The sequence below is a fragment of the Lepisosteus platostomus genome, chromosome 13, assembly GCF_059453375.1.
Source record: "Lepisosteus platostomus isolate fLepPlt1 chromosome 13, fLepPlt1.hap1, whole genome shotgun sequence".
Classification (NCBI taxonomy): Eukaryota; Metazoa; Chordata; class Actinopteri; order Semionotiformes; family Lepisosteidae; genus Lepisosteus; species Lepisosteus platostomus.
In genome coordinates this window covers 36,125,205-36,138,722 of record NC_142623.1, presented here as the reverse complement: position 1 = coordinate 36,138,722, position 13,518 = coordinate 36,125,205, and the positions used below count along the sequence as shown (strand labels likewise).

The 13,518-nt window shown below is 37.3% G+C and overlaps 1 protein-coding gene across 2 annotated transcripts in view; it reads left to right on the top strand.

The window, feature by feature from the left end:
* Nucleotides 1-13,310, top strand: part of LOC148650542 (protein diaphanous homolog 1-like) — a 41,363-nt gene extending 28,053 nt beyond the window's left edge. The window contains exons 10-11 of one of the 2 annotated variants that reach the window (XM_088604492.1): nt 2,805-2,848; nt 11,035-11,180. In XM_088604492.1, coding sequence (XP_088460618.1) covers nt 2,805-2,848; nt 11,035-11,085 — 95 coding nt within the window. In that variant the 3' untranslated portion in view covers nt 11,086-11,180. Of the gene's footprint in view, nt 1-2,804; nt 2,849-11,034 lie in introns of both variants that reach the window. The other variant, XM_088604491.1, reaches the window with a different exon arrangement.
* Nucleotides 13,311-13,518: the final 208 nt, after the last annotated feature.

The window sequence follows — 13,518 nt, the reverse complement described above, 5'->3', positions numbered from 1 at the left end:
CAAAGAATGTGTTGAAAGAACGTTAGAGTAACATAAAAGAAATTGAACAACAATGTGTACTTTTAAACATGGGATTGACAATAAACAGCCTAAACTAAGATTGTAAGGTGTTTTTGTCACTTTATAATCTTAGTTTAGGTAAGATTGTCTAAGACTAAGGCTAGGATTGTCTACAGTAAGTAGGCTAAGATTAGTCACCTTTTGTCTCTTTTGCTAGATGTTTTTGTCTGTAATCTAAGCCTTGCTGAATACATCAGTACTGATTTTATGCATTGGCAAATGTCAGCATAAAAGACTCTCAGCATCCCTATATGGGATGATTCAAGGGCAAATCATTGTTTTTGCTGTGTCTAGATTTTCAGTAGTTAAATTGGATTGGAAAAATTTGTTTAAATCTTTAAAATTCAGCATCTTTGGATTACTCCTTACTACATATTTCATATGATATTATTCTTTTTTTTGCCAACAATTAGAAACCCCCATTCACCTAGTGTGTTGAAGCAATTATTACAATTATAGTTATCTTAGTAACTTTGTAGTTGTCTCAGGAAAAACATAACTTCCACTCCATGGTAGTAAATATAGAAAGTTCACACATCGCTTTAGTGTCCAGTTTGTCCAACGGTCTTTGGTATTGAGCTTTATTTGATGAATATTTCAAACATATAGCTGGACCCTTCTTTACAGCTGCTTGTCTCCTTGTTTTTTATTGGCTCTCTAAACTGGTTCAGCGCCTGTATGACAATATGACATGTCCCGCACAAAACTCTCAGCACAAGCCTCTTTTTTCTTCATAAGCTAAACAAAGTTAGTACACCAGACAGTACTGAAATGACCCCCACCCCCTGCCCCTTTACTCCTGTTTCTATTCCCCCACCCTGCCTTAAAGAAAGAACCCTAGGAGGTAGGCTGGGAGATAGGCAAGCATGAAACGTGTTGCCTATTTGATCTTTGACTTCTATTTACAGCTACAGCAGATGGCTTCATTCTGAGGTATTTTTGTGTTGTTTTTTCCAAAGAAATGAAGCAAAGGGCCGTCAATGGAGCAACAGGCTCCTTATTGTGGGGGATATACTCTTCCCCCCGAAAACAGACATTGTTCTACCTTAAACCCACAGTCTGTCTCTGAGGGCTTCACTCCTAATCTGCCATTCTAGTTTTTGTACAGCCTGACAATAGGCCAGTGTGCATGCTGTAAGCAGAGCATTTTTAAAGCAACCACTTGACAAAATGGAGGGACCCAGCACTGCCGAGACAATGAGTATTTTTCTTTTTCTCTGGTCTTGACCACTTACAACAATACATCCATCTGCAGAATTACAAATGACTCTAGACAAAAACAGTTCATTTGATTGTTTGAACTGGAACAGCTGAAGGGAAATATTGATAAATAGGATAAAGTTGATGGAAAGCAATGAAATTGCTTGCATAAGTTTCTGAAGGACTATATTCTAGAAAAGGCAGAGATTACTTTCAATATTTTGTGTTAACATGTGAGATGATTTTTTTTATTTCTTCCCAAATTATAGAATTTCAGAAGCTCTATTGTTAGTTTCTTAACTATATAATTACCAAGCCATGAACTGAATTTATGAAAGCCTTTTCATTTTATTTTTGTGTACTTTGGGCTTTAATTTATTATATACGAGCAGTCAGATTCCTGAAAGTGACCAAACCCAGTCTAAAACTGTTGTAATTTTCAGATTCCTGTGGCACCCACTCAGAATTTTTGTATTTCTTTTATATTCTTTAGAAATGTTTGTCTAGACTAAAGATTTCCTGGGCTGTAGATGGTCTGTTTACTAAGATAGGAAAACTCACAAATCCTAATTTAGTGTTGTAAAATTCTGGACAAATTCATTATATTTAGTATCCTCACATAAATGGAGCAAAGTTGCATTAACTCTGTAGTACTTACAGTAGATAACAGTCCAAAAAGATTCTGGAATATCTTTAATTCAAGCCTGTATGTTTATTGTAAATATTGTAAATGAACATGAAATCTAATTGTTTTTTAATTTTCTGTTTCTAGAAGATGATTCCATCGCTGACGTTTGTAGGGTCATTTACATAATCTTTAATTAGTTTAGAAAGTGCATCATCTCTGCATGGTTTTTCTCCCAGGGCATTAAAAGGGTGTTAATTTAGTTTTACAGCTACCACATTACTTGTTAGAAGCGTATAAATATCCTCATCTAAAATCTGGGAACTGTGCCTCTGTTTTAATTTAATTCTAATGTAATTTTCTGTGCCTTTGGGTATAAATGTTCTATTAGTTTTTTTATTATTATACAAAACTACTACTGTTTTTAAGTTGGGCAAATTACAAAGGTCAAGATTTAGCAATATAAAGAGCTTTACAAACAAAGCTTTTGTTTTCAATTAATAATTTAAGAGATTTTCATCTTGTCGTTTCCCACATGGTTAGGTAGAAATGTTTCCTCTTAATGTTCCTTCTTTCTGTTTTTGTCCTGTTGTCATACATGTAATTCTCTCTTTCATTGAGTTGGTAGTAGTTTTTTTTGGGGGGTTGACTTTGTAAGTTCACTCCGGGTTTACACATCTCACTTCAAATTCGGTCTATTTAAAGCTGTTGAAATGGGCTCACAATCTTTAATAATCAAGGATTCAACCTGTTTTAATATCTATTAAATCACTGTAGGTTTTACAAACTTGTTTTAATAGGTCCTATTGATATGTTCTCCTAAGAGGTGTCAGAGGTTTTTCTCACCTTTTGTCACTTTTTTTGGGAAATTTGGGATGGAAACAGACCTTGTCTAATCATTCCTTTTCTCCCTCTGTAGACTCCATGCTCTCCCTGTCAGAGTACAGTTCGGAAACCAGCCTGGTAAACGTTTGGAGTGTGTTTGAGTGTGCCATTGTGATTTTGTGTGACTAACACCCAGCCTGGATACCTCCTAAGGCATTGAGAAATCAATTAGACAATGTAGTTAAACAGGTCACTGCATGTGGGAAATAATGTCCGAGCTGTCATTGGACAATTTCAGGAGCTGCTTTTACCTGTGATAGAATTGATGATAGTGGTTGGCATAAGCCTTAGATTTTGTGCTGTAAGAAAGAAATTTAATTTTTTGGTCAAAAAATGTCTGAAAGCTAAACACTAGCAATATGCATTCTGGAGTTTTAGAACCTAGAATGAGAAATCCATTTATAATATGGAGAGAAGTATTAAAAAGATGATTTAGTATTTGCTTTTGGTATTTGGTCTTTAACTACTCTATGAATGGAAGTAACCATTGGTCTCACTCACTTGTAACTTAACACAGTAGATTAGATGCAGTCACGATTTGCTGTTTTTTGTTCCTTTTGTAACATGGCTAACGTATGTTTAACTGTTTTCTGATGCATGCTTGTTTGGTGTTTTAATTTGTTTCCTTTATATTTCAGTACCTCAGACTTTTGCAGCCACTATTTTTCGTTTTTTATTTCTTTTTTTGAATGCCTTGAAAGCAGATCTGCTCCGGTGGCAAATATCCTTGGTTTTATGGAGGGGATTTAGAAAGGCATTCAATCTAGACAGTAAAACCAAACCATGCTCATGTGTCATCAGCACTTGTACAGAAGTAGGCTATTTCCACAACCACCACATGTCGGCAGTATACTATGTCATCAGAACATGAACCATTTCAGCTGCAGTGTGCAAGACGGGTTAAAAATAACTCTCTCTTTGTTGGTCTCCACTGAGAGACATTAAAGTCTGGTGGCGATGATTCATTCTCTTCATAGTGTAACAGAAGGAAACAGATCAAAGCTGATTCACAAATATTCAGAAGAGAATGTCATGTGGTTTAAAATGAATGCAGTGGTTCTACAAATACGCAGTAAATGGGCCTCCTTCATGGTGCTGCTGTAATGTAATCCCACGCACTTCTTAAATCTTTTAATGTTGTGAAGCTTCCCTCCAGAGCTGTGAAAAATGCCTCTTGTTTTTATTTAAATTTAAATGCAGTTCTTCAAATTAGTGAAAACGTTCAATGTGTATCTCCTTTTCCGATTTCTTTCGACCATATTGCATTGTCCCTACGTGCTACACTTCAGTAACGCGAACTTGTACAAAGTTGCACTTCTCCCCAGTTGAAATGTTGTGTGTAGAAGTAGCTAATCTCTTGCTGAAAGAGGTTTATTGTTGAAGCAACGATTATTGACCAGAATTCCCATTGTCCAAGTATATGACATCAACAAAATAACTCTTGATTTTAATGTGCGTTTCCATACCCATAATAGTGATAAAGAAAGAGAAAAAGGTACATTTCTAAAGTAAAACAAAAAATAAAAACAAACTGAACAGAATGCAGGGAAGTCAGACACAGGCTCCAGTAAGTGAGTTTTGAATTCTGATTTGAAGAGAATCAAGCAATTTGGGTCTCAAGGAGCTGAAGGAAGGGCATCCCATGACAAAGGGGCAGTGACAAAAAAAAAAGCATGATGAGCAAAAGTCCCAGATTTAGTCCGAGGTACAGTGAGCGAAGCATCAGCCTCACCTGAACGGAGCCTGTGGGAGAGAGGCTTTTATTTGTTTGAGTAGTTTGGTGTCCCCGCAGGTTTCCTATCTTGTTTAATACAATACTCAGAATCATGCCATCCCATATACTGTATATCCACTTTCACTTCTAGTTGCTCACTAGCTTGTCCGCTGCAAAAGCTGCCACAGCATGTCAGTTAGAGAGAATCTAAGACTACATTCCAGCTCCTTTTGGAGGATTCCCAAGTGTTCCCAGGCCAGCCGGGAAGGGTAGCCCCTCCAGTGGCTCTGGTGTCAGCCTTGATGGCTCCCCCTGTAGGGCCATCCAGTCCTCGTGCATGTAGAACACGTAGGGGCATGTAGAACTCCTGGGAGCTTCCTTACCAGCTTCCAGACCTTTCCCAACTGGCTCCTCTCAATCTGTAGAAATAGAAAATCTGATCGAAGCCTCTCCCACACAGCCATGATTCTCGACCTGTCGTAGATTGTAAGCCCAACAGCTCGATGATTAGACAAAGTTCAGGACTGTAGGTGAGGATAGGAGTGTGTATCATTTTGTGAATCAAGAGGTTCATGTGCGTTTCATCATCATGGACAGGATGCTACAGGTGCTGTGCCTATTCTGTAGGCAGCTTCAAAAGGCCACTGGGTACTTGAACCCACTGGAAAAGAACAGCATAGCTGCTGGGTTCATCGACAGTAACAAGCTCCTCATTACAAGTAATGATCCTCAGAGAGTTAATCAGATCTAATCACGCACATAAATAATTTAATCAATGCCTTTCCATTTAAACAATATATTTATGAATATTACTGATGTATAGTTTATTGATTTCGTGAAGTTAGCCCTAGAATAAGCACTGACCATTTATGGATCTGCACATTGTCTGATGGAGTTGCGTGCTTAGAAAATGACCACTTTATAGAACAGTCAGTACATTTCTTCAAAGAAAGTAAATGAGAGAGATAATTCCATGTGAAAAATTTAGAAAGCATTTTGAAAAAGAACATTTTTTGGAGGATAGTCTAGTAAATAACTTACTGGACTAATTGGACGTTCAATTAATCTATTTTGTAGTAATGTCATTTGAGTGCTTTCGTCTGTCACTGGATTGTTTGCAATTCCCCCTAGTGGAAGTCTTGAGTAAGTGCTCCATTACAGTTGTTCTGCCCGTTTGCACTCATTTCACTGTGGTAATTTTAATTTTCTGTCTGCGGTAGTAAACCCTTCATAGCAAGTGATCCCTGCCCCTGTGGAAACCTGGGGGTAATAATGATGGGATTAATATCTAGTTTAATTAAACCATTAAATTAACTATTGTCTTCCCTTTCCTCAGATTTACTTAGCTGTGTTCTGCAGGCACAAAAGATCTAAAAATATGCCCAGATATCCCCTCTTTACTATATGAAACTTGTGAGGAAGTAGCCATAGATTAAGAACAAGCACACATCTGCTTTTGTTCCTTCTCATTGTTTTCAGAGTATGTTTTATTTGTATACACATTCATTGAGAAAGGAAGGGGGGAAAATATATATAGCACTTCTCACTGGTAATGAATAGTGCTGTTTGTAGAAACAAGTTGTAATTGGTAGTGCTCCTCTGCGTTAACAAACATATCCTACAGTACCACCTCTTCAAATGGAGGGTTTGAGGCCTTTTTATTTTGTAAGTTTGCTGCTATTTATGTAAAGCATAGCCTCATTAAGCTTCCCAGGAGCAGGGTTCAGCAGTGTGTAAATGACAATTAAAGCTTTCAATGTAAAACTTAACAGTGTCTGATTTGGGAACTTTTGCAATGGTGCAGTTTATTAAAAGCCAATGTGTTCATTATAAGGTTATCATAAGATCAGGCCACTTCCTGTGGCCACTCTCTGCCACCCTCTTCGGTCCTTTCTCTGCTTTCTCAGATCCTGTGGGAATCAAGCTGCTGACTGGAAAACAACTTCACAAACCTCTGATTTATTATGATTTTGAAAATCAGCTTGCTTGATAAAACTGAAATTGATAGCTGGACTTATTCTTTAAAAAAAATACATATCTTCTTAAAGAAATACGGCTACAAAAGGAACAGTTCAGTGTGCTTTTCTGCAGTTCCATGGTTGGTAACGCATAAAGACTATAATCATTTCAGATATGGCATTGTAACAGCATCGTTTGTGGTACAATTTTTTTTTTCCGGATTTAATTTTTTAGATTAATAGAGGCCTGAAAACTCTGAATGATCATTGATACAAAAGACAAAGGGAATTTGTATTCTCCTGGGGGGTTGGGAAGTCTGACAAAAAAAGAAATGACTGAAGAATTTTGTCATGGTATAAGGCAGTTCTCGGCTGTACCTGAGATCTCAAAGTGAAACCTAATGTTTTCTCATTTCTAAAAATATTAACTTTCCTATTCAATTAGAAGGTACTGAGATAGGTCTTAACTGTAAAATACAACTTCAGGCATTAGTGCTAATACAGTACACTACAGTAGAAAGATGCAGACATAATTGGGGTTTTGTGCATCATATATTGCATAAGTGTATTCTCAAAAAGTTCTTCCTTTGTCTTATATGCTTTCATTAATGACAAAGGCAGGGAGTTGAAAATGAACTATGCATTTAAAAGTATGATAATAAATTAGGCTTTAGTGAAAACCAAACCTTGGAATTATTAATCGGAGTGAATTAACTGAAAGGGATGAAGCCACCGATTTATTTTTATTTGCATTACATTATCAATGTAATTAATTTTGCAATCAAATGGTTTTCTGTTGAGATGGAGGCTCCCCACCGTCATGAGAGGGTTAAGATGGAGAGTGCTGCTTGCTTGCTTGCTTCTCCCCCTGACCTAAATAAGACAGCTTCATATCCTCAGGGTCTCAATGAGCTCCCCGGTTTAGATCCAATGCCGCCTTCCCACACAGGAAGAGAGGTTGTCTGTCTTTGCCTCTGTAGAAATGCTCTGGTTTTGGTGTAAGTGCAGACGATTATACCGTATAGGAGCTATTTTATGAAAGCACAGAGGCGGCGTGGAACAAAAGAACAAAAGGGATCTGAGTTCTAGTCAGTAAAAGAAAAACAAACAAAAGGGCAGGATGCGGCAATTTACCCTTCATAGGATAGATTTCTCCTTGCCCCTGCTTGTCATTTATTTAATTTGGCTTACTTCCTCCATGCAGAAAATTGTCACAGCCCATATGTACTCTGACACGCAAGGCTGTGTGCGGTTTTTTTCTCTCTCAAGGGTGGGGATGGTGAAAGCAGACAAAGAAGCTTAGCTGTGTTCTGTTGCCGGCTGCACTCTCAGTGCACACAGCACTGGTGTACCTGTACTGTTCCATAGACACCTTTGGTCCTGCTCCATGAAATATCACAGTCAGTAGAACATATGAAGCAGTATTTTAACAAAATACACCCCCCCAGTGCAAGTGCATAGGATGAATGATAAGAGACATTAATGTTTGAATTATCTCTGAATCGTAACACTTAACAGTTCCAATTTAACAGTTTCAAATTCACTCCATAGCAATAATTGCATGCTTTGCAAATGAGGGAGATCCACAAATCTGTTAAACACTATTTTACTTTGCAGGAAGGAGAGGATGGCGCATTCAGGGGCAGTGAAGCATAATGCGTTTTGTTAGATGTCGTCCTCCTCTCCAGTCCTGTGAAGCTGGGACTTTGTGTTGCCTCAGTGGAGGTCGCATGCCTGCTGTCGCTCTCCTGGCCCCTAACATTTTCACCATTGTTTTATTTCACATTTCTTGTCATTACTATAAGTATGTTTTTGCAAAGAAACCTCAGCACAGAACACTTTTCTACTGTTTAGCTGACTGTAAGCAGAAACTTTCTCAAAAAGTATTCCTCACAGAGAATGGGTTAGAAGTCAGATTGTAAATTTAGTCTTCTTTTCATAAAGAAGATTTTCTGACAGGCCGGAATTCTCATCCAACTACTTAAATCTTACTCAAATCCTTTAAAAGGCAAGTCAAAACTGCTGTGACAGAACTCACCTTGTGGTAAACCATTTTCAAGATAATTTATTTGATATAAAGATCCTTCCATTTTATAATCTATTTATCCAGTACAGGGTCACAGGGGAGCTGGAGCAAGCAATGGGCACAAGGTAGAATATACACTGGACAGGATGCCAGTCAATCGCAGGCCATGCACATACACAAACCAAATAGAGGCCCTTGATGTCATTATACACAGTATATAAAATTGTTTTCATTCTAGAGTGTATTGATCTTTCTAGCATCAACTCAGTCTAGGTTGGCATTGCTAAGAACAGTAGCCTTTTAACAGTGAAACACAGCAGTTAATAAGATAAATATAAATATACTTCCTGTTGCAAGGAATGCAGAGTTGAAATAAATGGAGAGTAACTCGATTTAATTCATCATGTGATGTTTCAATGTCTGGCAAGAATGCTGCAATTCTTAAAGCATTTTATAAACCTGGTTTTCTGGCTGAATTCTGAATTTGCTTGCATTGGCAATTCTAGTTGTCATTAGATACAGGATTTCATCAGTAGAATAAGTAGTCAAATATACAGTTTAATACAACAGAAAAAAAATATTAAAACTGTTTTTAAAAAGACAGGATGCAGTATGCAGGTTCCAGAACATTTCATGATTCGTACCAAAAACATCATGCTAGCTGTTTTTTCTTGTACAATGTCCTCCAAAAGTATTAGGACAACAAAGTATAAAAATGCTATTTTTACTTTATAGTCAATTTGGGATATTTTGATTAATTCAAATGACATGTACAATATGTACAATATAACATGCAATTTATTTTTGAGTATTTCAATGCTAACATTTGATCATATTACAACAGAAATGTATTGTGTTCAACTCAATCATGGTTACTTGAAATAAGTCACTATAAAATTAAGTACTTTTCAGAGTGTAAAAGTCAATATTTGCTTCCCCTTGATATTCTATACAGTATATGCTATTTGCAGTCCCAGTACTTTTGGAGGGCACTGTTTGTTGATTTATTAGACTACGTGTGTGCTGTGCTTTCATTTAACCTTATTCAGTGGCATGAATGAGGTTTGCTCAATGATAAAACCTGCAGTAAAAATCACATTTAAAAGCCCTCTCTGTGTAGCAGGCTTAACAACCAGGGAAATGACTTGGGGGCTAGCATACAACTCTACATTATCCCTCCCTGCCAAAAGTACCGGATATTGCATCCTTCTGAGCCCCACAAGCTGTAACCTTTGTCTTTCTCAGTAAGTTCTTACTCTTGCTCCAGTATAAACACACAGCAGTGGAAAGTTTGAGAGAGGCGTCCAGATTGCAGATCAGACATGTTTCTTTCCTGCCAAGCCTGTCAGTATCCATTATATTTCAGGGGTACGTGGCAATTAAATGTGCTGTTATTTCACATCTTTTTTTTTTGTGACTGAGTTTTGTGAAAAAATCCAAAACATACCTAAGTTTGCATATAAATTGTTAATGTAAAGAGATAAAGACATGTTTCCATAAAAACATCATCACAACCTGCTTGTTTTCAGTAGTTTACTCCTTGTGTTCAGTGCTAAACAATTTAGGAGGAGAGTTAAAAGACTCTCAGTACTGCCAGTGTATGTCTATTATTCAGAAAGTAATAGCTTTCATCTCTAAAACTTTTTAGTAATCCCTTTAAATAGTATAATGCGTATTTTGAAGATGTTTTACTTGCCAAAAAATGCATATGTTTAGGATAAAAGCTTTAAATTAGAGGTCATTTAATAAGGTCCGTAGAATTACACACAGCAGCCTCTATTTTGACATGCCGCTCAAAAACACACAAGAACTCTGCATTGCTCCTACAGCATGAAAGAGAATATTGATTTGTTTACTATTTAAAGCCGTGTGCGTCATTCCTGATTTTGCTTATTTCAAGATGCTGCCCAGGACACTCCTCCATGTCATCAGTATTCATCACCATGAATAACAGCATGGCCCAGAATGGCACTGGATCGATGCATGTTTCTTTCTCCCATTTTATCTGGTCTGGACCAAAGGCCAGCTTTTATGGCTCCACTGAAAGGCAGCCCAAACTGAACAATAAATACGTTTGGTGTTTTCCAGCACATTCATGAACAGATTGGATGATTAACTTATTTTTCTGACTGTGGCATAGATGTTCGCTTATGTAAGTGTGCGCGGGACCCTATGGAGACAGTTTGTCACTTTCCTTCCTCCAAGTGCGTCTCATACTTGGCCTGTAGCTCGCAGGCTAATCACCCGCAGACCCTCATTTCAGAGAACAGAAGGCAGCAGCTGCCAGCCTTGGCAAGGACCACTTTTTTTCCATTTCTTGATTTTCCTTTGTTTTACAACCTTTAAAGAGCTAGAACATATTGCTCTCTCTACAGTTTTCGTAGGCTTCATTTTATTCTTTTGTTATGGGCTTCAGAAATTGGTAACCCAACCAAACCAGGCTCTGGTAATTGCTCTGTTTTCATTCACATCGGGAGTCCTCCATGTATTAGAACTGAATCTGCAAGTTAAAACATAAATAAGGTTCGCTTGTGCAACTCTGATACCTTTCTTTTTGTAATTCTAGCCAATCGAAGAGCTGGCAACGCTGTCACCTCAATCCTGGCCAAAGAGCTGATGCAGGACGATGCTGTTGCTACCACGCCCAAGAAAAAGACTAAAGTCGAGAAGCAGGAGATGCAGGAAAACGCAGTGGAAACAGATGAGGCAGAAGCCCTAGAAGACATCTTAGAAGCCCCACCAGCGAGATCCAGTTAAAAGAAAAATGACCACAAGACTCGAGGTTGCCGCAATCGAAAAGAGAGCACACAGCCACTCCTGTTTCAGAGTTCAGATCATGCCTTCCTTAAACAAGACAGCCTGACAGGCACTAAAAAGTGTGAGATGGAGAGGAGGATGCCTGTCTTTGTGTTTGTTGAAAGACTTTTTTTTTAATTGTTATTCTACGTTTACTTTTAACACTGGTATGGTTGCTGTAGGCACCTATTTACACTGGATCAGTCTGTTAGAATGTATAAACTAAGGATCTCTTAACATGCATGTGCATGAAACATAATGTCTTAGCACTGAAATCTTCAAGTGAAAGCCCAAGATTGTTAGGGGACGATTTGGTCAGCTATAAATTCACTATTTCTTAACTATATTTCAGTGTAATGTTCATGGCGAAGGCAATGAGCTCATAATTATTTATTACCAGTTAGATAAGGACAAATTTTACACACAATAGCAAGGGGGACTTGGGTTTTGGAGTCGGACTTGTTTGTGCAAGCTATTGGTCTTCTACACCAGAACGTTCCTGGCAGTGGCTGGAATTGACTAAAATGTAACTTGAGAACGTTTTACAGATACATCTTATGTATGCGGTGCATCTTAAAAAAAAATAAAATTCCTAACTGCAGTTACCTGTATAAAAGTGCCAATATAATTTAAATGTGAGCACGCTTCAGATAAAAAGTCGTTTCAGATGAAAAGGCTAATGTAGAAAGCGTCACCACATGATTTCCTGCCAGTTCCCTTTCTGTCAATCTGGTACCTCACCACCTTTTTGTTGTGTATTTAAGGAGATGTATGTTTTTTTAGTGTTCTTGATGTCTGCATTTAAACATCTTTTTGTATAATGGTTTATTTAGATATACAGTATCTCTGAAAATGCCCTGAGTGTAAAATTCAAAATTTTAAAAGCACGTGAAATTTAGAATTACTCGGTAAGTCTTGCGGTGTCACTTTTAGTCAGCTCCAGCCATAAGAGGTGGTATGCATAAGTGTTAGATCTTTTTTTATTGGATTTACAGCATTTAAGGGAGTTTCAGGTTCTAGAATTATAAATTAAGGGCAAATTAAATGACATATGCCACGACATCATCTTCTGGTCTCTTCTGTATTCAATGTAGTGCTTACGTATTCAAAAACAAGAATGTACCTACTGTAGGTACAGTAGCTTCATCAGGCATGTCATCAATTGACGTCCATGAGGTTAATAATGGGTCATTTGTAAAGCCTTCTGTAATGTTCAGCTGGTGGTCATCAGCTTCTGCGTCATGCTGGTGGGTGTCTAGAAATGATTATCTTGCAGCACTGACAACATTTTCTCTTCCAAAATACTGCTGGGATGGAATCTGACCGAACAGAATGCTGAGTAATCTCCAGTATTATTGCTGGAGAAAACTATTTTTCTTAAACATTCTTCCTTCTCGTCATGATGCAGTTCTGAAAGTGTGTGTACCTTTGTGTTTTAGCCCCTGGAGGAGGCTGCTGTTTGACGTGTTCTATTTTAACATGTTTAAGTATCAGTCACATATCATAAGGTCATGAACGTTTGTTCTGATGGTATCTGTGAAGTTCCGCTGAGGTGTGTGCTTAATTAGGATCAATTAAATCCAAAAAGAGACATTTTCCCAGGACGCATATTAATAAGAAAATAATCAGTTAATTATTGATTTATTTTTTGCAATACTGAATTTTATTTCTTGTACAGTTTGATTCATTCTGTTTTCCTTGTAGGACCCCATGTCACAGAAAAGAATGAAAACAACTCATTTAGAGAAAGTACTGTTTTTTTTTAACATTGTGATATCAATGAAATTTGAAAAAGTGAATACTAATAATGGGATTCACATCAGGGTAAAATTTTAAGCCAGTGTTCCGCTATAGCTTAATTTTATGTTCATTTTTTTAATTTTGAATAATGTTTTAATATAAGTGATACAGAATCAATTACCTTTTTTCATGCTATTTGTCTCCTCTTTAGTGGGATGTTACTTCTATATTGAACAGTATTTACAGTAGGTATTCTTTGCAGCTGTTAAAGTATTGAAGCCCAGAAGATTAAAAATGTATTGAATATGTTCTTGTCAGTGAGATTTTGTTTTTTAATGAGTTATCCAGACGTTTTCACAATTGATTTTTCCGCTGAAAAACCCTGTCTAGCACCTGTGTTGTGTATATCACTTAGAGAATACTGATTTTTGACTATTTAAAATCAGACAAAGATGATTAGCCATTTCTGTGAAGTCTTGTCCTGATGCAGGATCTGTGATATGTACACATACAC